This window comes from Sebastes umbrosus, chromosome 9 (genome assembly GCF_015220745.1).
Source record: "Sebastes umbrosus isolate fSebUmb1 chromosome 9, fSebUmb1.pri, whole genome shotgun sequence".
NCBI classification, from domain to species: domain Eukaryota; kingdom Metazoa; phylum Chordata; class Actinopteri; order Perciformes; family Sebastidae; genus Sebastes; species Sebastes umbrosus.
In genome coordinates this window covers 32720691-32743254 of record NC_051277.1, presented here as the reverse complement: position 1 = coordinate 32743254, position 22564 = coordinate 32720691, and the positions used below count along the sequence as shown (strand labels likewise).

General features: G+C 41.7%; 1 protein-coding gene and 1 long non-coding RNA gene across 2 annotated transcripts in view; both read right to left on the bottom strand.

Moving 5' to 3' along the window:
• Window positions 1-22564, bottom strand: part of il1rapl2 (interleukin 1 receptor accessory protein-like 2) — a 248458-nt gene that overhangs the window by 184679 nt on the left and 41215 nt on the right. Inside the window, 2 exon segments of the mRNA XM_037781185.1 lie at window positions 6189-6342; window positions 6429-6615. Coding sequence (XP_037637113.1) covers window positions 6189-6342; window positions 6429-6615 — 341 coding nt within the window.
• The window catches only part of LOC119494103, a 15209-nt gene continuing 6653 nt past the window's right edge, over window positions 14009-22564 (bottom strand). Inside the window, exon 3 of the long non-coding RNA XR_005208122.1 lies at window positions 14009-14020. This is a non-coding gene — a long non-coding RNA (uncharacterized LOC119494103). The remainder of the gene's footprint in view (window positions 14021-22564) is intronic.

Below are 22564 nucleotides of genomic sequence, written 5' to 3'. Positions count from 1 at the left end.
TCGGGGACACATGCAGCCACTTTCCCGATAAGTCTAAGTCCCAGTTGTCAGCTGTGTGTCTGCCCGGAGTAACATTACTCTGTCTGCCCGGAGTAACATTACTCTGTCTGCCCGGAGTAACATTACTCTGTCTGCCCGGAGTAACATTACTCTGTCTGCCCAGAGTAACATTACTCTGTCTGCCCGGAGTAACATTACTCTGTCTGCCCAGAGTAACATTACTCTGTCTGCCCGGAGTAACATTACTCTGTCTGCCCAGAGTAACATTACTCTGTCTGCCCGGAGTAACATTACTCCGTCTGCCCAGAGTAACATTACTCTGTCTGCCCGGAGTAACATTACTCCGTCTGCCCAGAGTAACATTACTCTGTCTGCCCGGAGTAACATTACTCCGTCTGCCTGTAATGTTACGCCCCGGACAGACCGCCCACATGAACATCGCGTGGCGGCTGCATGGCTGCGTCACGTGGTGGCTGCGTGATTCACGCGTCGGGTGTTCAGACCAGCTGCGTTTCTGCTGCGTTTCTGTTGCTGCAGCTGCTGCTGCCAGCCCTTTCTTTCTACATAGAGTTTGCCTTTCATAATGGCCATTTCATTTAATTATAAATGTCATTTATATTTATTTTAGACAGAGAAAGGTTAGGAAACGTGTCGTAATTTGTAAATAATAGTGATAATCGACAAGTAAAACTCCGTACTATATTCATTCATGGGGCTCTGCAAGTCACTGCATGTTCTACAACACTGTCCCACACATATTTCAGAATAAAAGCTTTGTGTTAACAAATGAAAGAATTCTGTCCACAGAAAAAAATGCTTGAGGGCTTTTATTTTGAAATGCAAGCAGGAAGTGTTGATTTAAACATAAATCTTTACTTTACTTTACTTTTTTCTCCGTAACATTTTCTACAGATATAGAGATCGAAACGGTAGTAACATTGCAGATATGTCAATATACAGTCAACAGATCACTTTCACTGTCTGTTTTTGCTGTGAAACGCGCAGCTCGCGTCAAAAATAGCTGCGTAGCTGACACGCAGCCGAGACGCGTGTCTCACGCAGGCTGTGTGGCTGCTCTAACCTGTTAACACGGACGCCGAAATAAAAAACAACAGGTAACGCAGCCGTCACACGCTGGTGATGCGGCTGGTCTGGCCTCGGCTTTACTCTGTCTGCCCGGCGTAACGATAGTGAGTGTCGGACAGACTGTGTGTGTTTGGTTTGTGCTAAGTTCGGAGATGTAGCATTGCCGGTGGCTTCGTGCTCCCCGTTGTCACACACATACGGTGTGTCAGCGTGGTGCAACGTTAGCGAATGTCTGACAGACTGTGTGTGGGGCGGCGGTGAGTGTGGGGTTGTTGATGGCGTTATAGCTGTGGACGTAGCAGCGCAGTGTTTGTACAGTTTGTCAGTGAATAAATGTTACAACCCCTCAAGACCCGAGCCAAGTTCCTGTATCTTGCAACGCTGGCTCAGACTCTCTTAAGCTGGGCTCTTAAAATGGACCGGCTAATCTCCTTTAAGTGACAAGCCGCTCCTCTGAGTTTTGCTCAGCTTTTTGATTAATTTTTAATATTTCTTTTAACCGCTTAACCGGTTAAAATTCCTAATGCTGGTTAATGGTTAACGGTTAATTATTAACATCCCTATATGCTATACTATATTTTGTTTATAGATTGTTTTGGCTACTTCTGCTGATAAAATTAGAATCCTCAGAGAAAGAGGACTTTAAGAGCATTGAACGACGGCAGTTTCCCTTAACATCTTATTCACTGGCTTTTATTGCCAGAATGGGATCTTTTGGCTGAGTTGTAATTACATTTGTCCAGTTATTATTGTTCATATATATGAACAGCATTGTCAGCTATGGTCAATGTGAACAAGCAACAGAAAGATCCATTTTCTCAAAAGAGAAATTTGATCCTTCAGTATTAGGAAACCAATCATATCTGATCACAGTCAGGGTTCAACATTAACCATGGCCCGTGGCCACAATGGCCACCAAATATCCCCTGTAATTGGCCCCCAGTGACCACTAGGTTTTATCAGGTCTCTCTTGAGAATGAGACTGTGTGTCTCAATGAGAGTACGGTGTCCATGTGAATACGACGTGAGCGAGCGTCAGCGGCAAAATCAGTCTGATTGCATTGTTTTCTATCGGAGTGTCTTAACTAGCTGCATTGAAAGCGCTGCAATGGATGAGGAACGGCTGATTCGTGAGGTTGAATCGAGGGCATTTGCTTTCTAGTTGGCAGCACACTCCTGCTTGGCTAAATAACGGAGCAAACAGCTAATGGAGGTTCCATTATGAGGCATTCAAGCTCTATTAAGTAAAAAATTGTATTGAGAAAAGGTAAATTATAATGTTATCACGATGTGTTCAAATGTAATCTTGTAAAATTTTGTTTTTGCTGAAAAACTTGAATGAATTCAGTTTAAAGCAATATAAAATAGATATTAGAGGTGGAATTATGCCCTGTTTAACTTCCTAACACTAGCTCTAAGCAGCTTAGAATACATAATTTAACTACTAATGCCAATCAAATCAAATCAAATATTTAAATAAAAATATAATAATTTATTTCCTAATCATTTGAATTGTATTTTTATGTAAAAACATAGACTGTATCTTTTGTAGTGTGTGCACTAAAACAGTGTAAGAGAACAAGTTAAGGAAAGCTGTGTTAAGTTGCGATAAATAGCTTTTTCTGTATGGTTTTTACATAAGTTTACATTTGGGCCACCAAAAATGTGCTTAGGCCACCAAATTTTGGGGCTTGGTGGCCCGCGGTGCCAGTGCTTAAAAATATGAACATGTATCCCTGTCAGGGTTCAGCACTGCTGTAAGTACAATCGAAGAGATGTTCCAGTGTGACAACTCAACATGGGAGCCAACAGAAGCTTTTTTTTATTATTAACTATTATTAAAATGGGATTTCCATTTTTTCTCCACAGGAGAGTGGATGAAGGGAACTGAGGAAAATTGGTTCTGAATAATTCCATGACAAATGAAGCAATGTCTGTTTGACTCTATATCGACTCTACTCAACAAAAGAATGCTGTACATCTGAACCGGCACAAAGTGGAAGATGAAAAAGACCCTGACTTTGGTTCTGGGACACAAAATGTAAGAGATATGGAGCACTTAATGCGAGACAGACGACTCTAAAAGGATACTGTTCAAGGCGTATCCACTTTCACTCTGTGCTGCTTGTCATGGCTCATCACATTATGTCAGACTACAAAATCACTGTTTATGTGTGCGTGTGCGTGTGTGTGTGTGTGAATGTGAGGGCGAGCACTGCCAAACCGTGTCTGAATGTGTTTAGCAAAGGCACTGTGCATATTACAGTGTGTGTGCGTCACAGAAAATAAGCACACTATGTTGTTATTGCTCACAGACACCAACATGCATATTCCACAAGGCACAACAACAAAACACAAGCAGGCATGTGCACACAATCAAAGAGACTGCACACACACACACACACACACACACACACACACACACACACATACTGATAGTACAGAAGTGCAGATGGAGGGCAGCTTAAACTCCTAACAGCAAAGTGCAGATGGTACTGTCGAGTCAAAGTTAAGTCAAAAGCCACTGGAGCTTGAAACAATGTAAATTTAATCTGGGAATAAAACAAATACAAATACACAAAATGGTGCCATGAATGTAAATGTAAATGCACTCGGTTGTTTTAGGTACAAAAAGGAAACTTTAAAAGTGCTGTAGTAATGATGAATGATGTATTGCTGAGTCTAGGCATCTGTCAAAATAATGGATGCTCTGGAGTCACTGAGAGATCCATTGTATATATTAAAAGCAGGCACAGTACATATTCCTGCCATGGTTTAAGTCCACTCTCTTTCTCTGATTTGTCAGTTTACCCAAAACCACTCTGAGTGGAATGGTGTAATGCACATATAGTTAATCAAATCTGTAAAAATGAGAATGATTGAATTAATATATAATAAAGAGAGCTCCAGAGAGCAACCATTTTGGTCACATATACAACCAAAAATGTGTCTTTGTGTGTATGTATGTGTCAAACTGTACTCTTGGAGTGACATCACAACCATAAAACATACCGGTAATTCAAAATGAAGAGAACTATTGATTGTTTTTACGTCAAGATAAATGCCGCGGTGCCCGTTCCACCTGTCTCCGGCACTGAGCGGTCCAACCCAGACGGACATCACCACCTATCTCCCCAGTCCACGGTAAGATGACTAATCCTGAACAAGGCACAGGATTCATTACACAAGTGGGGAGTGCAAAAAGTGTGAGTGTGTGTGAGACACTACTACCACTTTCATACCTTGGACCAGGGTTGGACCAGGGTAGGTTAACCTACAAAAAGTTGTACAGTCCCGCTTTCCCCACTTAAATCACCACTCCAAAATGAGATCTTGTTTGACCTTTCTATCTCCTGACCTGAAGAAAGTTATCCATGCTTTTATTGTGTGCCTTTCGGACTACCTTAACTCCATTTATTCACGTTTACGTCAGTGTTCTCGCTCTTGATTGCAGTTGCTCTAAAATGCAGAAGCAAGGATCTTAACAAATTCAAGCACGCATGACCACATGGTAAATGGACTTGCATCTATATATCGCTTTTCTAGTCTTCTGACCACTCAAAGCTCTTTACACTACATGTCAGTATTCACCCATTCACACACACATTCATACACTGATGGCAGAGGCTGCTAAGATGTCAACTTTGCCCATCAGGATCTAATCTAAATACTCATTCACACACCGATGGCTATGCCTTCAGGAGCAATTTGAGGTTAAGTGTCTTGCTCAAGGACACATCGACATGTGACCCGGAGCAGCCGGGGATCGAACCACCGACCTTCAGATTGGTGGACAACCTGCTCTACCCTCTGAGACACAGCCGCCCATCACATCACCCTTATGTTAGCTTTCCTTCACTGGCTTTCAGAATCGATTTCATTACTTTTAAGGCTACATTAGGCCTAGCCCCAAAATACATCTGTGAATTGCTGACCCTTTCTGAGCAGGACTGCAGCCTGAGGTCCTCTGGTGAGGGTCCCGTGGCTGGTTCTAGCTCATGGTTGGTAACTAGAGGTTTTGCTCTGATTTTATCATCATCAGTCCTTTTCTATCCAACCCTACCCTCTCCTGTCGTGTTCATCATGCCCATTCAATGCTTTCTCACTCTATTGTATAGTATCCTGTCCTGTCCCAACTCATCCAATCCCATCGTATCATTCCCTATCCCATCTCATCTTTGATGTATCCATCCACCAATCCAAAGCAAATAGACACCATATATTATTTCTGGCTATTAAGGATACGTGTTCTCCTCATGTTGGCATCATATGCCAAAACACATTTTGATTTCTTAAATGTATACATAAAATAAAAATTCTCTTATCCATGTTTTTTCATAATATTTCTCAAATCAGAATACTTGAAAGCCCGAAGGACCCGGTAGCATGTCAAAACGGGTCGTACCCTGTTGTGTAGTTACAAAAAAGTCGCAATGGAAAATGATTTATTGATAGAACATGTGCATGCCATACTGTGTTGAAAAACTGAGGTCTCCAGCTTTCAGAATCTGTAAACCAACATTATGTTGTCCAAACGTTGTCTCATTACAAAGTATTTTAACAAAAAAGTTATACAGAAATAAACTTCATAAATATGAGAACAAGTTGTGATCAAAAGATCCGCCATGATTTCCTCATAATTCTACAATATCATGCTTGGTATCATTGGAAACTTCAAATTCCAAGCTTTCCAACACACCTTAAACACACCTTGTATTACAGACACAGCGGGTGAAACAGAGCTGTCAAACTTCACATTTTACAGTCACACTCTGCTCACACTGACACAAATCTATGTTCTTGTCAAAATATTTCACCCAGGCCCATTTCATACTAGGTGATATACTAGGTTTCTCCTTTGTAATCTCCATTGTGATATAGTTTAGTTTACTTACAACGTATTCATATTCCTTAGCATCTTACCATTCAAATGATACCATATATTTATATGCATTTAAGTCTTATGGTTGAGGAGCTAGTCCTGATTCATCTAGGGTAGTTATGGTATAGGGCTAGCTTACATGTGATATCATTTTTTCTTTGTTGGACTATCCATCCATCCATCCATCCATCCATCCATCCCTCCATGCATCGTGTCCTACCTGTAACTTTGAGTTGTGTTGTCCGCCGCACCAGTCTGGATCCATACTGTAACTCACAGGTGTAATTCCCCCCGTCACCCTCCTGCACCTCAGGAATCCAGATGTGCGTCGTGTTAACGGAGATGGAGCTTCTCCATTCGACCCGTTCACACTCCTGACAAGAGACACAGACTGAGGGGTTACAACAGTGTACAGAATACTCAGATATGGTTCCTCTAAACTGTTCTGTGTGTGTCGTACCTTATACCAGGTCATCTGTGGCTGCTTGTAAGGGGCCAGATAGTCTTCTATATCAGGACAGATGATCATTTTGCTATGGGTTATCTCAGCTTTCTCCAGATGTCGGATTTTGCTGCTGAAGCATCTCCCCTCATCCCTCTCCTCCACGGTCATCGACATGGACACTTTCATGCAGTATGTTGAGTTCCTGAAGAGATGAGAAACACCACATTGGAAAAAAAGTGTTTGTTTCATGTTCTACTGACATTAGCAGCATTTTAAGCTTTTATTTATTCACCCAAGTGTTAACGACAACAGTGACATGAGTCATTCCTCCATTTGTCCAAAAGTGGAGCTCTGTTGGAAAGAGAGCAAGAGCTGTTTTCACGGTGAGAGTATAGGGTGGATCATTTGGCACTGTTGTGGGTATTTTGGTGAAATTATAGCCCCTCTGACAGCTCAGTGTTTGACAACATTGAAGGAATTGGCGTCCAGAAGAAATGACCTCTAACACACACAAACAAAAACATCATTTCATAAGAAATGAAACATGGTACATCTTTAGACAATGTTGAGCCAATAGTCAATAGTGTATTCATTTTATTGCATGTGACCAAGGCTTGTTTTGAAGGATCAGTCTTCATCCCAGTTGAGGTTTAAAATGTCAGAGTTTGTCCATCATGACAAAGACTATTGTAAGATAGGTGTTGGTTTACCGGATACCAAACTTGTGACCTTAGTGATGCTGAATGAATGAACCCTTAGATGATGGTTCTATTAATGTTATTTGCAATCTCCACAGGTTGTCCGGTAAGAACAGGTAGATGATGATGGGTCCCTTAATCCAGGTTACACACACTCTCATTGAGATGCCACTCATTTATTGTAGATGGTTTATAAAGTCCTTGTGTGAAGATGTGTGTGAATATAGTGGTTACTGAAATACAGAAAATAAAATAGAAAACATGTGCAGGCATTAGTAATATGTAGTACTAATTAACAAACAGTATGGTATGAAATACACATGGACACATAATACAATAATACAATAATAATACAATACACATGAATATTGGACTTACATTCATCAGGTACCCAGAGACAGGACTTCAAATAAATGATAATGATGCTACATGTCTGCTGGATGTGTAAATAAGCAACTGTTTGCTGTTTGCCATAATAACCTTATGAGGTGACAATATGTCAAAGTACTGTTTACAGTTTAATGCTACTTAAAGGGACTGTTTGTAAGAATCAGAAATGTCTTGTTAACAGCGACACCTGTGGCCGTTAAGTCAACTAAAGTCAGCGTCCTGTTGCTCGCGCTTGTGCTCGCTCTACATAGACATGAACGAGCATCGCTCAAAACAGTGAGGAGACACACGTCAGCTAAAAGCACAATATCACTCTATATTTCAGCTGCTTGGCAGTAATGTTAGCTGACCAGACGAAGGTCTCTCCATGAATCAATGCTGATCCTAGTGTTGGCTTTTCCTGCCTCAGCCTCCCGACCGCGGCCGGAGGGAACAGAGGAGACACCGGAGTTTTGGGATAATAAATAATACATAAACAGTGTTTCTTAACCCAGTCCTAAACTTGTTCAGGAAGCTTTACTCCTGCCTTGTGTTTGCACATCTTATACAATTAAGATGCAGATCTTAATTAGATCAGGTGTGCAGGAAGTGAGCTGAAGCAATAAGTTACGAGACAGGGAGGCTCTGTGGACTGTGTTGAGAACATGTGAGCTGTTATTTTTTATTGGTGCAATGTTGGCGGATAGAGATAACACACTACATCCTGCTGTTATGATGTTACATGTGACAGTGTGAGCCTTGAGCCTAATCATCTAATTAAATAAAAATAACCAACTTTGAAGTTTGTTATGATGTGTATGACGCAATGTGTTTTCAACATCATTTTGGATTTGAAGTCCTAAAATGTGCTCAAGGTGATAGCAATTGTTTGTGTGTGTGTGTGTGTGTGTAGGCCTTGCTGAGTGTATTCTCCCAAGTTCACCTCCAGACACAAAAGACCACATTGATCTCTCTTTTTTCCTGTCTCCCACACACCCACGCACACAGGACTCACCCATTGTCCCCTAACTATAACCTCTCATCTAAGTGGATCTAAACCACTTATCCCATCAGTGCTGTGTGTGTGTGTGTGTGTGCGTGTGTCATACAGGGGACACAGGGATTTTTTTTTTAAGTCATTGACCTAACCAAGACCACTGAGCATTGAACTACAGGCCTTGAAAGCCTTTTATCCATCCATCCATCGCTCAGTTTCTCTCCTCCTCATCAATCCATCTCCAGCCTATAGCGTCTTGTTTTCTCCTCCAGTGATTCAGGCCCTGTCTATGCGTACACAGATATTTTTGTAAGCGGATATTTTCCTCTACTTTTTTGGCCTCTCGTCTGCACACGCAAACACACTTTTAGGTCACTAATATGGAGAATTTTGAAAAGGCCTTCTAAGGTGATTTTTCACACTCCAGTAGCTGTGTATCTGTGTGGACATGTACTGTAAAACAGAGCGTTTAGGGAAACATCATCCCCTCGATTTGCCCATTGTTGCTACATTGATGCTACCTTATCATCCATCCACACGAGTCACATTTTGGCCTATAGCGCCTTGGGCTGTGTGTCAGAACGATGTTGTTTGATTTGTCAATACTGCCAAAGGAAAATATGTTCACTATGCGTGCTCTTCTCTTCTCTGGTATTTGATGTATCGTTGACGTAGCCTTTATCGTTTTTGCGTTCTAGTATGGTAGAACGGAGGGGGAAAATGTCAGTTTTCAAAAATATCCAAATAGGGGCGGGGCGGGGTTGATCGTGCCCAAATTCATCTTGATTCTTGTGTAGTGTGTAGTTTGTACCCGGCATTACTTGCGACAAGCAAAACAATGACTTTATCTCACCTCCACTTGTAAGTACTACAATTTATTTTGTGTATCTAAGTATGACTACAAATGATGCATGTGGATCATGAATCATGTGGTAAACCTCCACATGCACTATCAATACTGATATGTGATGACATATCTTAATTCAAAGCAATTCAGATCCGCCCTCGCACGGGCACCGGCACAAACACACTCACGCATCCCGAGAGCTGAAAGGGATTTTATGTTAAAAAATTCTTTCATCTTGTGCCTTTGATGATATTGTTCTATACATTCATGCCAGTGCCGCGCATTGAACTGAGATGAACTGAAAAAAAGGAGAACTAAAACAGCTTCCTCTTGTTGTTTTTGTCCTCCGCTGCGTCCCGTCTCTTATTCACCGTTGTATCAGCCTTTGTCACCGTGTTCTCCCCCCTGCGCCTGTCCAAACCACGAACCAGAAGCCCAACACTAAACGGTAAAACAGCATCCACGTAAAGACAGATGTATTATGCATATCTCACCATAAACATGACGATTCAATTAGACCGCGATGCAAAAGCTGTGTCAGAAGCATTTAACGCATGCTGTGCACCTCTTACGGATGCAAATTGTGTGCGTGGGTGTGTGTTCATATGTGGAATACATTTAAATGCTTCAGTTAGTAAAATGGCCCTGAAGTAAAAGACACAAGAGTATTTAATGCAAGAGCTGCACACTGTTCCTCTGCTATACTTTAAAGCTGGGGTAGGCAGGTTGGAGCAAATATGATAACAAAAATATATTTTAATAAAACGGTCTCTATGTCCTGACAGTAGTGCATGAGACAGGTCATCTGAAAAAAATCATGTGCCTCTGTGTTCTCCGGTGCTCCTAACGGCATCTGCAGGATTTCACAGACCGGAGGAAAACAACCAATCAGGGTCGAGCTGGAGCCTTGCTGTCTCTGGGCAGCAGTCAATCAAATTCTGATCAAACTAGGCAGTGTTGATCAAATATGAATTAATATTCTGTTACTGCCTATTTCTCGCATAAAATGTTTTCAGAATCATCTTGTAGTGTACTGTTTAGCTGTAAAATGAGAAAGTTTGTGACCCGGCAGCCATGAGATCAGTTTATGAAATGCCAAGCAACGCCCACCAGCCGGAGCTAACTCTCTCATTTTACAGCTAAACAGTATTATTTTACGCGAGAACTAGGCATTACAGTGACAGAATATTAAATCATATTTGATCAGCGCTGCCTAGTTTGACCGTTTGATCAGAGTTTACGAGTGATTGACAGCTGCCTCCGTTGAATGAACAGCCAATAGGAACGCTCTTTCTCTGAAATGACCTGTGATTGGTCAAAGTCTCCCGTCTCCCGGGTTAGATGTTCTAAAGTCTGAAAACAGAGCCATGAGGAGGAGCAGAAGTCTAGTTTTCTCTCAGAACACTTTAATTACCTGAAAGATTAATATGGAATTTTTGCCCAATGATGCCATAAATATACTGCCTACTGCCGCATTAATGCAAGTGCTGCACATTTTGTTGTATTTAATGACAAAACGGTCTTTGCACCTAAAGTAAGTACATATGATCAGTAAGGAGACTTGATATTCCGGGAATAGTCATTTTTTTCTGTCAATAACCTGCGAGGGAAAGAAGTAATATCAAACTCTGAATATATTTGAGATTATTAGAAGAAAAAGAGAACATCCAGTCACTAAAAATGAATATCTAACATATTCAATCTAGCCTTAGCCTTATTATATTCCTCCCACACTTAATTACAAGATGTTCATTGCCTTTGTTTGGGACATTCTGGAAAATATATGAAACCACTAATTAAAGCAGAAGCAGATGGGGCAGAATGAAAGACAAGGGACACCAAAAAGTAAAACTGCATCCCCAAACATCTCACAGCAGTTCCAGTGTATTTTCTGAGCAATCTGAGGTTGGAACTTTCCTTTAATTGGCTTCTTCCAAGAACAACTTCAGTCAACTTTGGGAATCAAAGATGTTTGAAATCACTTCATCATTTTCCTTGCCAACAGATATATCTTCAGCACTCCTCCCTGATTTTAACTTCCTCTGTGTGATTCGCCAGCAGACAATTGATCAAATAGTGTAATTTGTATAAATGGAAACCCAACACTCCGACCACTCCAACCACTGGATCCACAATATGTTGAGGAACCAGTTCACATTTTGGCAAAACCAAATACACTTTTTTGCTTTCTTGCCAAGTAGGGATGCTAATTTAGAAACATTTTCTTAACCGATAACCGACCCTCTTTAACCGATTATTAACCAACAAGATTTGTGCCTCGGATGCAGCGGTGTACCAGCTGCAGTGTCTGAGGACAACAGACAACGGAGAACCCAGTTCACCGTCCGGGAGCGTTAACTTAGCAGCTACGATGCTGCGTGTAGTGTCGCAGACATGCAGACACTTTCCCAGTAAAAGTCTCCAACGCACATTTAGTTTAGTTTAGGAGGTTGTCAGCTGTGTGTCTGCGTAACGATACTCTGTCTGTCCGGATTAACGATATTGATTATCCTACAAACAGTGTGTGTGTTTGTGCTACGTTAGCAGCTGCTAGCGTTGCCGGTGGCTCCGTGCCCGCTGTAGTCACACACATACACTCTGTCAGCGCGGCGTAACTTCAGCGAGTTTCTGACCGACTGTGTTGTCGGTGGTGTTCTAGCTGTGAACGTAGGTGTAGCAGACAGTGTGTGTACAGTTTATTTGTAGGTGAATAAATGCTACGAGGCTACAACTCCTCCGTTCAAGCGAGCTACAGACGGGAGCCGACTTCCTGTATCTGTAACTCTGGCTCCGCCTCTTAAGGTGGGCTCTTAAGGTGGACCAGCTTTTTCCCTTCAAGTGATGAGTTTTTCTCAGCTTTTTAATGAATTATTAACATTTATTTTAACCGTTTTAACCGATAGCGTGAATCGGTTAAAATGCTAAATGTCGGTTAAGGGTTAAACGGTTCATTATTAACATCTCTATTGCCAACAGTTAGATGAGAGGATCATTACAACGTTCATGACTGTATACTAAATATTAGGCAACAAAGCAGTGGCTGCAGCCAGCCGGTTAGCTTAGCTACGCTAAACGTTAACAGCTAGTTTAGCTCGATTCAAAGGTGACAACGGCCCCATTCCAATCCAGCCCCTACAGCCTCCCACTCCGTGGCAGAGGGGAACTTCGTTTGTAGTCACACTCACAGCTGAATGAAACACCCTTCTTTAATGTAGAGGGTAGAAATACAGCGGCAAGCTTTGGGAAAAACATCCCTCCCTCTGGCAAAAAAATGGGATCTATGATTAAGTGTGTAAAAATGCAAGACTAGTATAAGTGTACACTACAGTATAAATAAACACAATATTAAAGGCCCCATATCGTGCTCATTTTCAGGTTCATACTTATATTTTGTGTTTCTAATAGAACATGTTTACATGCTGTAATGTTAAAAAAACAACTTTATTTTCCTCATACTGTCTGCCTGAATATACCTGTATTTACCCTCTGTCTGAAACGCTCCATTTTAGTGCATTTCAATGGAATTGCAACATAATTGCGATGCTAGGCAACAGTTTGGGTCCATCTTTACTTCCTGTCAGCTGATGTCATTAACATACACTGCAACAGGAAATAAACTGGGACACATTTAGAATGTTTACATTTAAAACCGTGTAATGGTCTATATATTGTAGATTTGTGACATCACAAATGGACAGAAATCCTAACGGATGGTTTCAAACACACAATTTCTAAATACGGGCTGTGTGTATTTCTCCGTATAGTGAGTGTTTTGATAGTTTAACAGTATTTATAAAGCACTTAAACCTGCTTTATAATATAAAAGACATGAAAATCTCACTTTTTACAATATGGGACCTTTAATGCCAGAATAAACCAGAGTATTGCACAGTTGAAGATTATTATTGGGTTATAACTGCTGATATGGGTAAAAAATAATAAATAAATGTGTGCCAGTTGAAACAATTTCCTGAAGTCAACTCATGGTGACGACAAGACTTTAGGAAGTCAGCCGACAAAGCCAGCCTAGCTGTTTCACCATGTCTCCATGCAGTTTTTATGCTGAGTTAATTTAACCAGCTACTGGCTGTAGTCTTATACTTAATGTACAGACATGTGAGAGTATCAATCTTGTCATCCAAATCCAGCAAGAAAGCGAATAAGCATATTATCCAAAATGTTGCACTTTTGCAATCTTAGAAATTAGCCATTTATTTCCATGTCCGTGCCTGCCATGTACAGCCTTCATGGTGGATCTCATTGACAAAGACTATTAGATTGTAAAAGTGTGGACAAGAAATGTAAATATAATATAGGACGAACACAGGATGAAAGTTTGGTTTTAACCGTTTCTGTTTTCACCAAGTTTTCTACTGCCAGAAGTTTGTCTTTGAGGTGAAATTCTTACAATTATGATTCCCCCTAGATCCCCCTGAAGATAAAAGCTGTTAATGGAACATCTCAGCCCTTAAGACAGCTGCTAATGTGAATATCTGTCAAGGGGAAGGAGGAGGACATTTATGTGGCACAGGACTTTATTAAGCAGGCAAGAAAATGGCTGCAAGAAACAGAAAAATGAGCAAAGATGTTGAAATGCTGAACAACAGAGTTAATATAGTGCTACAGATTAGATTGTGCAGGGATGGTATTTATGGTTCATCTTGATCTTATTAGAGATGTGTTTGCATTTCACAGCCTCGGGCTATTTCATTCTCATGAGACGTGCACACTTTGCAGGCCAACAAAGCAGCGTTAACAGCACTATGTGTTTATCGGGATCATTTATGGGACGCATGTCGACGTTATTGGCAGTCTAATCTCTTTTCAGCAACACCATCCTGTACCTCGGCTTACCACTACCAGTAGGAAATAAAGTCTTACCGTGTAATTGAGAGATAAGTCCTGATAATAGGATTATTGCTTCCACACAAAAAAAGGTATTACATGTCAGACTGTAAGGATGGCAGAAATATTAAACGGTTTGTTCACTCCATTAGCAAACAAAGGGGCTGCTCGCTGAGAGCCCTGCTATCACTAAGAGGTGGCAGAGCCACTTGTTTTCAGTATTGTTGGAATTGTGCAGTATTGAACTCTGCAAAAACATACTATTATTAAAGACCGTGTAAAGGAAATTCAGAGTTTTGTTTCTAAACACATTTTAAATGTTGGAAAATAATGACTGAAAACAGACTCTGAACGTTGTAGTACTGGATTGTGGAGTTAGACCGTTAAACTGTTTTTGCCCAGTTTTGTGTTCAGGATGTTTTAGGCGGGGCTGAAATCATGGCTCGATGACAAACTGGAGCCATCCTTAACACAACCCCACCCATCTTCACAAATATGGTTTTTGAAAGCCAAAATACAAACCCAGAATATGGTCAAAAGTTATGTTGGTTAGCTCAGTTGGTAGAGCATGTGAGTCATGTTGACATGATTCAGGGTTCAAGGCCCATTACTGGTTTTTGTTTTGTATTGTATTTTCATGATTGTAATCCATCCCATGTCCTATGTAGATTTATTATTTTTCTGTTAACTAAATTAACTAAAAAATGAATAGTCAGTATGGAGTACCAGGGCCACGAATGTCTTTGAGACAACCAGGACCACAAAAGCAAGCACTTTGTCCGCGGCCCCGGCAGCGAGGTCTGGTAGGGGGGCGCAGTAAAGCCACCCTCGCCCCGAGCCTCTCCAAGCCGACTGACCGCCCCGGACATAATGCGCCTGCCAGCGCCGGGGAGAGGGGAGAGGAGATCCACCCACACCGAGCGGCCGTTCCTAACCCGCCAAGTTGAAACCCCGGGGCACCGCGCGACAGGGGCCGTTACCGGCCTCACACCGTCCACGGGCTGAGCCTCCATCAGAAGGACTCGCTGGCGCTGGGCTCTTCCCTGTTCACTCGTCGCTACTGAGGGAATCCTGACAGGCTGCACCTTCCCCTATAGTGGGCGTGGTTTCAGCCATGGATGTATTAAGAGAGGTTTCAGCGTCTTCAGTGACACACCCCCCAGCATCTCAGAGCAGACAATACTGATGATTTTTACATGATTTTGATGATTTATACTTGGTGATTTGTTTAATCATTCAAATTTGGCTGGGTGGTTAGTAACACATTTTTCTGTTGTGTAACAAACCAAGAATTCATCTTTAGTTTTGCTTTACACAGACTTTAAAGTGTAAAAATGGCACATTGTGATTTTAGGAGGGTTTATGTGTTATAAGTTTTAAAGAGGCCCCTGTTTCCAGTCCTTATGCTAAGCTAAGCTAACAGGCTGCTTGCTGTAGCTTCATATTTATCATTTAGACATGAGAGTGGCACTGGTTTTCTCATCTAACTGTCTTTCAATAAAGTAATTGTGTATTTCTCAAAATGTTGAACTAGTCTTTACCTTCATTCATATCCTGTACAGCAAAGGTGAGAGCAAGTCATTGTTTTGCAAGTCATAAGTGAATCTCAAGTCTTTGCACTAAAGTTCCAAGTCTTAAACTTTGAGTTTTGAGTCCTACACGAGTCATAATTTGCTCTTCCCCAAATGTAATACCATTTGGGGTAACCTTTTAGCTCACTTGATAGAATGTGCGCCCCATGTAAGCTGAATCCTTGGCAGCACCCTGGGTTTTTCGTTAGAGACATTAAATATATGACAATAGAATAGAAATAACTTTGTTTTTCTTTTGTACGGCACGTTGTAGGCGGACGTTTAATGCCGTCATTATGGTATTCGACTCGATTACAGTCCACAATGGCGGAGGCTTAGCTCGTCTTCTGGGCGCTGGCGTTTCAATGGAATGTATAATTGACTTTCACTTCTTAGCAGTATACGTTCTCATTCCCTCTCTCTCGTCCCTTTCCTGTCATTCTCCAGCTGCACAAATAAAGGCAATAAAAATGTGAAAAATTATCTTTAACAAAAACATTTGATTTTTCAACCTGCACATTTTACATAATGCAATTCGATGTTTGTTGACCACTACATAGTTTCTGTAGGCAGGCAAAATTATTTTTGGTATAATTTTTTCCAAATGACACTCAGTAACGTAATGTTAGTTCTTCATAGTTTTTCTCCTGCAACTTTTTGGAAGCTGACAGATTGGTTCAAACAAAGTGGATCTGGGAAATGATGTATCTACTTGCTGGGAATGAATAGCTTTAAGTTGATTCAGGAAATGAAGGGAAATGAATTGATTCTTGGCACATAACATACTTTTTCATCTCTATGCTTGGGGTAAGGTATCAATCATTTTCAAGTCAAAAGGCTCAAGTCCAACTGAAGTCACAAGTCACTGGTGTTGAAGTCCAAGTCGAGTCAAGGCTTTTTTTAATTTGTCAAGTAGAGTCTAAGGTCACCAGATTTGTGACTCGAGTCTGACTCAAGTCCAAGTCATGTGACTCGAGTCCAAACCTCTGCTGTATAGTAAATGAGTTAAAGTGTGAACAACCACATTTGCTCATTATTCCATTGCTGTGAAATTAACCCTTGTGACAAATTCTCTCTTGTGGTTTTCTAAACGTGTCCCCTGCTGCCCTGGGCAGGACTTACTGAAAGTAACAAACATGCCTTACAAATAAATTAGGCCTGACTTGACAATCTAATGCCAGTAAAATGGGCCCAGTAAAGCTGCGTCCTGTCCTCCTGGAGATTTATGAGGTGAAAAAAGTGATTTAAAAGGTGAAAGGAAAGATTTGTGGATGCCATTCTGTGTCTAATGTGAGTGGCTGACATTCATAACCCTTATGTTATCCGCAAGTTTTAAGTTAACTCAAGTCGGGTACACACACACCCGCTTGTTATTTTGTAACATGGCTAAGAAAGGGTACAGTTGGATTGCCTGTATTTGCACTTGAAGACAGCTCTGAATAAAACATGGGATCTCACTGTATCACGATACAGGGGTTACCATTCTATATATTGAGATATACTGCGATTAGGGATGCACCGATACCGATGCTGGTATCGGTGCATCCCTAATCGCAATCGGTGTCGGTGGGTCCGATACTGTGCTCATGTACTCGTACTCGTACTCTCAAAACGTCTCAGATACAACGGCACCGATACCACTTTACAGTGGTGCGCCCGACCCCGCTGGGCCTCACCTTCATTGCGCCACAAGGTTTTGCTTGCACCCTCTGACTCGCGCAAGCGTTAGACTCCTTGGTCCGTGTTTCAAGACGTGGGTTGCCAACATACGCAACCCACATACGTGGGCTGAGCCCCGATCTGGCAGCACGACGCCGTTGGGGTGCACTGAGGACAGTCCGCTCCGGTCAACAGTCGCACCGGGAGCAGGGAGCCGTCCCCGGCGGGGAGAGAGGGCACAGCGAGCTTTGTCCACGGTGTGGCGAGGTCTGGGCGGGGAGCGCTGTAAAGCTGCGGCCGCGAGCCACCTTCACCCCAAGCCTTTACAAGCTGACCTAGAACCGGTAGCGTCGCACCGCCTCGTATGCGGGACTCCCCAGCCTGCCGTGTGGTGCTCACACCCTCTAGCTGGCTGTTAACGAGGGTCTTTTGGCACAGAGAAGTACTCGTATCAGTACTCGGTATCGGAGAGTACTCAAATGTAAGTACTTGTACTTGGTCTGAAAAAAAAGCGTTATCGGTGCATCCCTAATTGCGATACTGTAAGCGAGGCGGTATATTGCGATTTTTAAAATCTAATTTTAGGAAAACTGTCATAGTATAAAGACCGCGAGCCACCTTCACCCCAAGCCTTTACAAGCTGACCTAGAACCGGTAGCGTCGCACCGCCTCGTATGCGGGACTCCCCAGCCTGCCGTGTGGTGCTCACACCCTCTAGCTGGCTGTTAACGAGGGTCTTTTGGCACAGAGAAGTACTCGTATCAGTACTCGGTATCGGAGAGTACTCAAATGTAAGTACTTGTACTTGGTCTGAAAAAAAAGCGTTATCGGTGCATCCCTAATTGCGATACTGTAAGCGAGGCGGTATATTGCGATTTTTAAAATCTAATTTTAGGAAAACTGTCATAGTATAAAGAACACACCTCCACCATATGAATGTTATGAGAGTGAACATACACTGAGAGGTTGCATCTCTGCAAATGAAATAAAGCATTAACTGAGTTCATCTTTACAATCAATAGTGTTTTTGAGTATTGATACATTATCATAAAACATAATATGATATATGATTGGATATTTTTTTACACCCCTAACGTGTATGTGTGTGTCTGTGTGTTTTTGAGTTCACACGAATGAGGAATGAGCCACCATACTGAAACAGATGCCAGGTGTGAGCATCTTTCAATGCAACTAGCAACATGAAAAGGAAGCAAATACTGTAAATCAAATTAAAACTGCATTACATGTTGTAAAATGCAAATCACTACAAATTAGGACTAATTGGATTAGTTTTCCATCCATTCTTGGAGTCTTCACTTCAGAAGTTCGTGTTCGAGTTGAAAGTACCGTTTGAGGCTATCACACTGACACGCAGACGGCAGATGTATTGAGGCTATAGTGTTTTTTTTTTCATCATTGCTCTCTGATCATAATTTGATGGGATTGCTGTACATCTGCTACTGTATCCACAATCGCTTCCAAAGTGTCCTCAAGCAGGGCAGCATCACTCCTACAGTACAACTCCAGGCTCTCTGCACTTTGGCTGACTGCTAATATTTCATATTTGTTCATAGAGTGTGTCAGTGTGTGTGTGTGTGTGTGTGTGTTTGTGCTCACGCTCTCCAAAAACCACAAATTCCAATTACATAAAATCGCAAAATGAGCCATAAATTAATCTCCAAATCAACCTGTAATCCGCCATATCCTCCCCGTCAATAAATCAAACGCACCCTCCCTGCAATTACCCTCCTATGATCGGAGCAGGCAGCTGGAGGGTGCGTTGAATTATGGCGTTAATAGAGGGGGATGTACCCTGGCCAGCAGGCAGCGTGTTTATACCTGGACGGAGCTGCGGATTAATTTGACTATCAATCTAACTAACAGGCAGCGAGAGAGAGCGCGGACACCTGCGCATGCTGAGACACACACACACACACACACATGCACACGCACACGCACACGCACACACACACACACACACACACACACACATTTCTGTGCATGCAAGTATCTGCTTCTACATAAGGATGCATGTATTAGCAAACAAGCTGTTATGTTGCATTAATGAGGTCTTAAATTCTGCTTGTGCAAAGCTTTGTTCAGTGTTTAATTTAGACACGTTCCACCGAATGGTGCAATGAATCTGCTGTTATCAGTGGACTTTCTGTGGTTAACACTGACGCCTCACAGCGAGAGGGTGCTTTTCTGTTTTTCTCCCACAGTCCGAACTCATGCAGGTTAGGTTAATTGGCGACTCTAACTTGTCTATAGGTGTGAATGTGAGTGTGAATGGTTGTCTGTCTCTATGTGTCAGCCATGTCACTAACTGGCCCCTGTCCAGGGTGTACCCAGCCTCTCGCCCAATGACAGCTGGAATTGGCTCCAGCCCCCGGTGACCCTCAACGATAAACGGGTTTAGCTAATGGATAGAAGAAATTCATTTTACTATTTTTACAGGTCCCATATCGTGCTCATTTTCAGGTTCATACTTGTATTTTGTGTTTCTACTAGAACATGTTTACATGCTGTAATGTTCAAAAAATATATATATTTTCCTCATACTGTCTGTCTGAATATACCTGTATTAACCCTCGGTCTGAAACGCTCTGTTTTAGTGCATTGCAACGGAATTGTAACGGAATTGCGTTGCTAGGTAACAGTTTGGGTCCATGTTTACTTCCTGTCAGCTGATGTTATTTACATACACTGCAACAGGAAATAAACTGGGACACATTTAGAATGTTTACGTTTAAAACCGTGAAATGGTCTAAATATTTGTATATTTGTGACATCACAAATCGACATAAATCCTTACGGCTTGTTTCAAACGTACAATTTCTGAAGACGGGCTGTGTTTATTTCTCCGTATATTGAGCGTTTTGATAGTTTAACAGTATTTATAAAGCACTTTAACCTGCGTTACACTATAAAAGACCTGAAAATCTCACTTTTTACAATATGGGACCTTTAAAGCCCCCCTCCAGCCAGTTTTACTTCCTGTTTTACAGTTTACGTTCTTTCTCAAACAGAGAATGGGTACGTGGTTAATGTTCAAGATGTAATTCATTACCACGGCAACCAGAATGCATAATTTTTCAACTCAGATCTCAAAAATGAGACAAGAATTTAAGCCACACACCGACTCTCTCTCCCTCGCTCTCTTTCTCACCGTCATTTCCTGAAGAGGCGGCCGTCTGGCTGCTGCTGCTGCACAGAGGAGCACCGTCACACGCCGGCCACAGCGAAGGACAGGTAGACATGTTGCCGTGGCCTGCTGTTTGAAATGCAGTTTCGGGATGTTTTGGAGGTGCACCGTACCCACAAGCACCCGGCCACTCTCACCTCAGCTCCAGCACCGACACCGCACCGGGCTGCACTGTGATTGTAACTACTCCTAACTGGCTAACTAACTAGAAAGACAAACTGACAGATAAACAGATTTATCGGATTACCGCTGCTCAGATGCAAATTTGGAGGATGACGAATGACTTGCAGCTTCTACTATAGTCATACGTCATATTCCCATTTTAGCAACAACCTTCTTTTTTTTTTTTTTTACTTTGAGCACAAAATTAAATAATTTGTCAAAAAATGTTGCAAACAGTGTGGCTAATCACCTTAGTTAGGAAATGACTCAAATACATATGAAATATCATAGAAATGCCAAATTACACTGGAGAGGGGCTTTAAGTAACAGCTACTTTAGACATTCATCCATAACAACAGCGGGTGCAATTGTGTGTCATTTTATAATGATTACAAAAGTCCTCAATCTCTGAACCCATCGGCTATCTGGGGGCAAGGGGCTACTGTAGATTTGTGGGGTTCCCGTGTAGCCAGCGGATATCCGGTCAGAAATTGTATCTGCTACTTTTGAAATCTCTGCGCTAAATGAAGGAATAACATTTTAGAACTGATATTATTCAATGTTTAATATATTTTAGACAAAAACATTGTTTGCTTGTTAAATTCCAGTGTTGGAATTACAGCGTAGCTTCCAGGGGTGCCCTATTTTTCAGGGGTGGGAGGATGCTGTACACAGTACTGTACTGCACTTTGTTAATGTAATCTATAGTGGTTATACTGTATGCATAAAAACACAATTCAAATGATTAGGAAATCAATTATTGTAGTTTTATTTAAATATTTCCTTTGATTAAAAAAATCTAGGCATCACTAGTTTTAATGATGTATTATAAGCTGCTTGGATCTAGTGTTATGAAGTTAAACAGGTCATAAGTCCCTCTCTATTATCTATTTTATATTGCTGTGAACACATTTTCAAACTGTATTTATTCAAGTTTCTCACTCACAACTCAATTTGACAAGATTACATTTAAACACATCATGATATTGCTATAATTTGCCTTTGCCCAATACTCATTTTTACTGAACGCATCATAATGTAACTCAATGGAACCTCCGTTAACGTTAGTAGCTCCATTATTTAGCCAAAACATACGACCACATTGTTTCACCAGTAGCTCATTTTAAACCAATAAAAAGCTAAATCATTGTCAAACGATAGACGCTGGGTTCCAAAATTACATTTCGGCAAGAATTTTGGGCACCCTGGACTTCTAACCCCCAAAAGGCACAACTAGACCTCACCGTCAACCATCATACCAAATTTGAAGTTCCTAAGTTAAATAGTTTCAGAGTTTATGCTCCGGGAATGAAAGTGTGACACGTGAACAACAGACAAGCGGAGCGCTATATACCCCCGACTACGTTGTCTCGGGGTATAAAGAGAATACACACACAAATAACACACACACACTCTCAGAGTGACACACACTCACCGGTGTCAACTCACTGTCACATGAGAATTGTACAACGTCGCAACCACCCGGCTCAGTGTTTGTTCCACGGCAGGTCAATGTGTGTACCATGTGTAAGGTGCCTATGTGTGTGCATGTTTCTCAGGTATTGTGTGTATGCTGTGTGTAAATTAAGCTACAATTCACACACTGTTCCACTGTAGGACGAGTGTCAGTGTGCTGTAGAAAAGGGCAGATCTACAGTATGCATGAGTGTGTGTATGTTCCACTTGAGTGCTGATATTCCATTATGTGTTAAGGTCAGCAACCCCAACCTGTGAGGCACAGATCCATATGTGTCACTACTGATAAGCAACAACCTTCCCTGTGCCCCTATGGACAGTT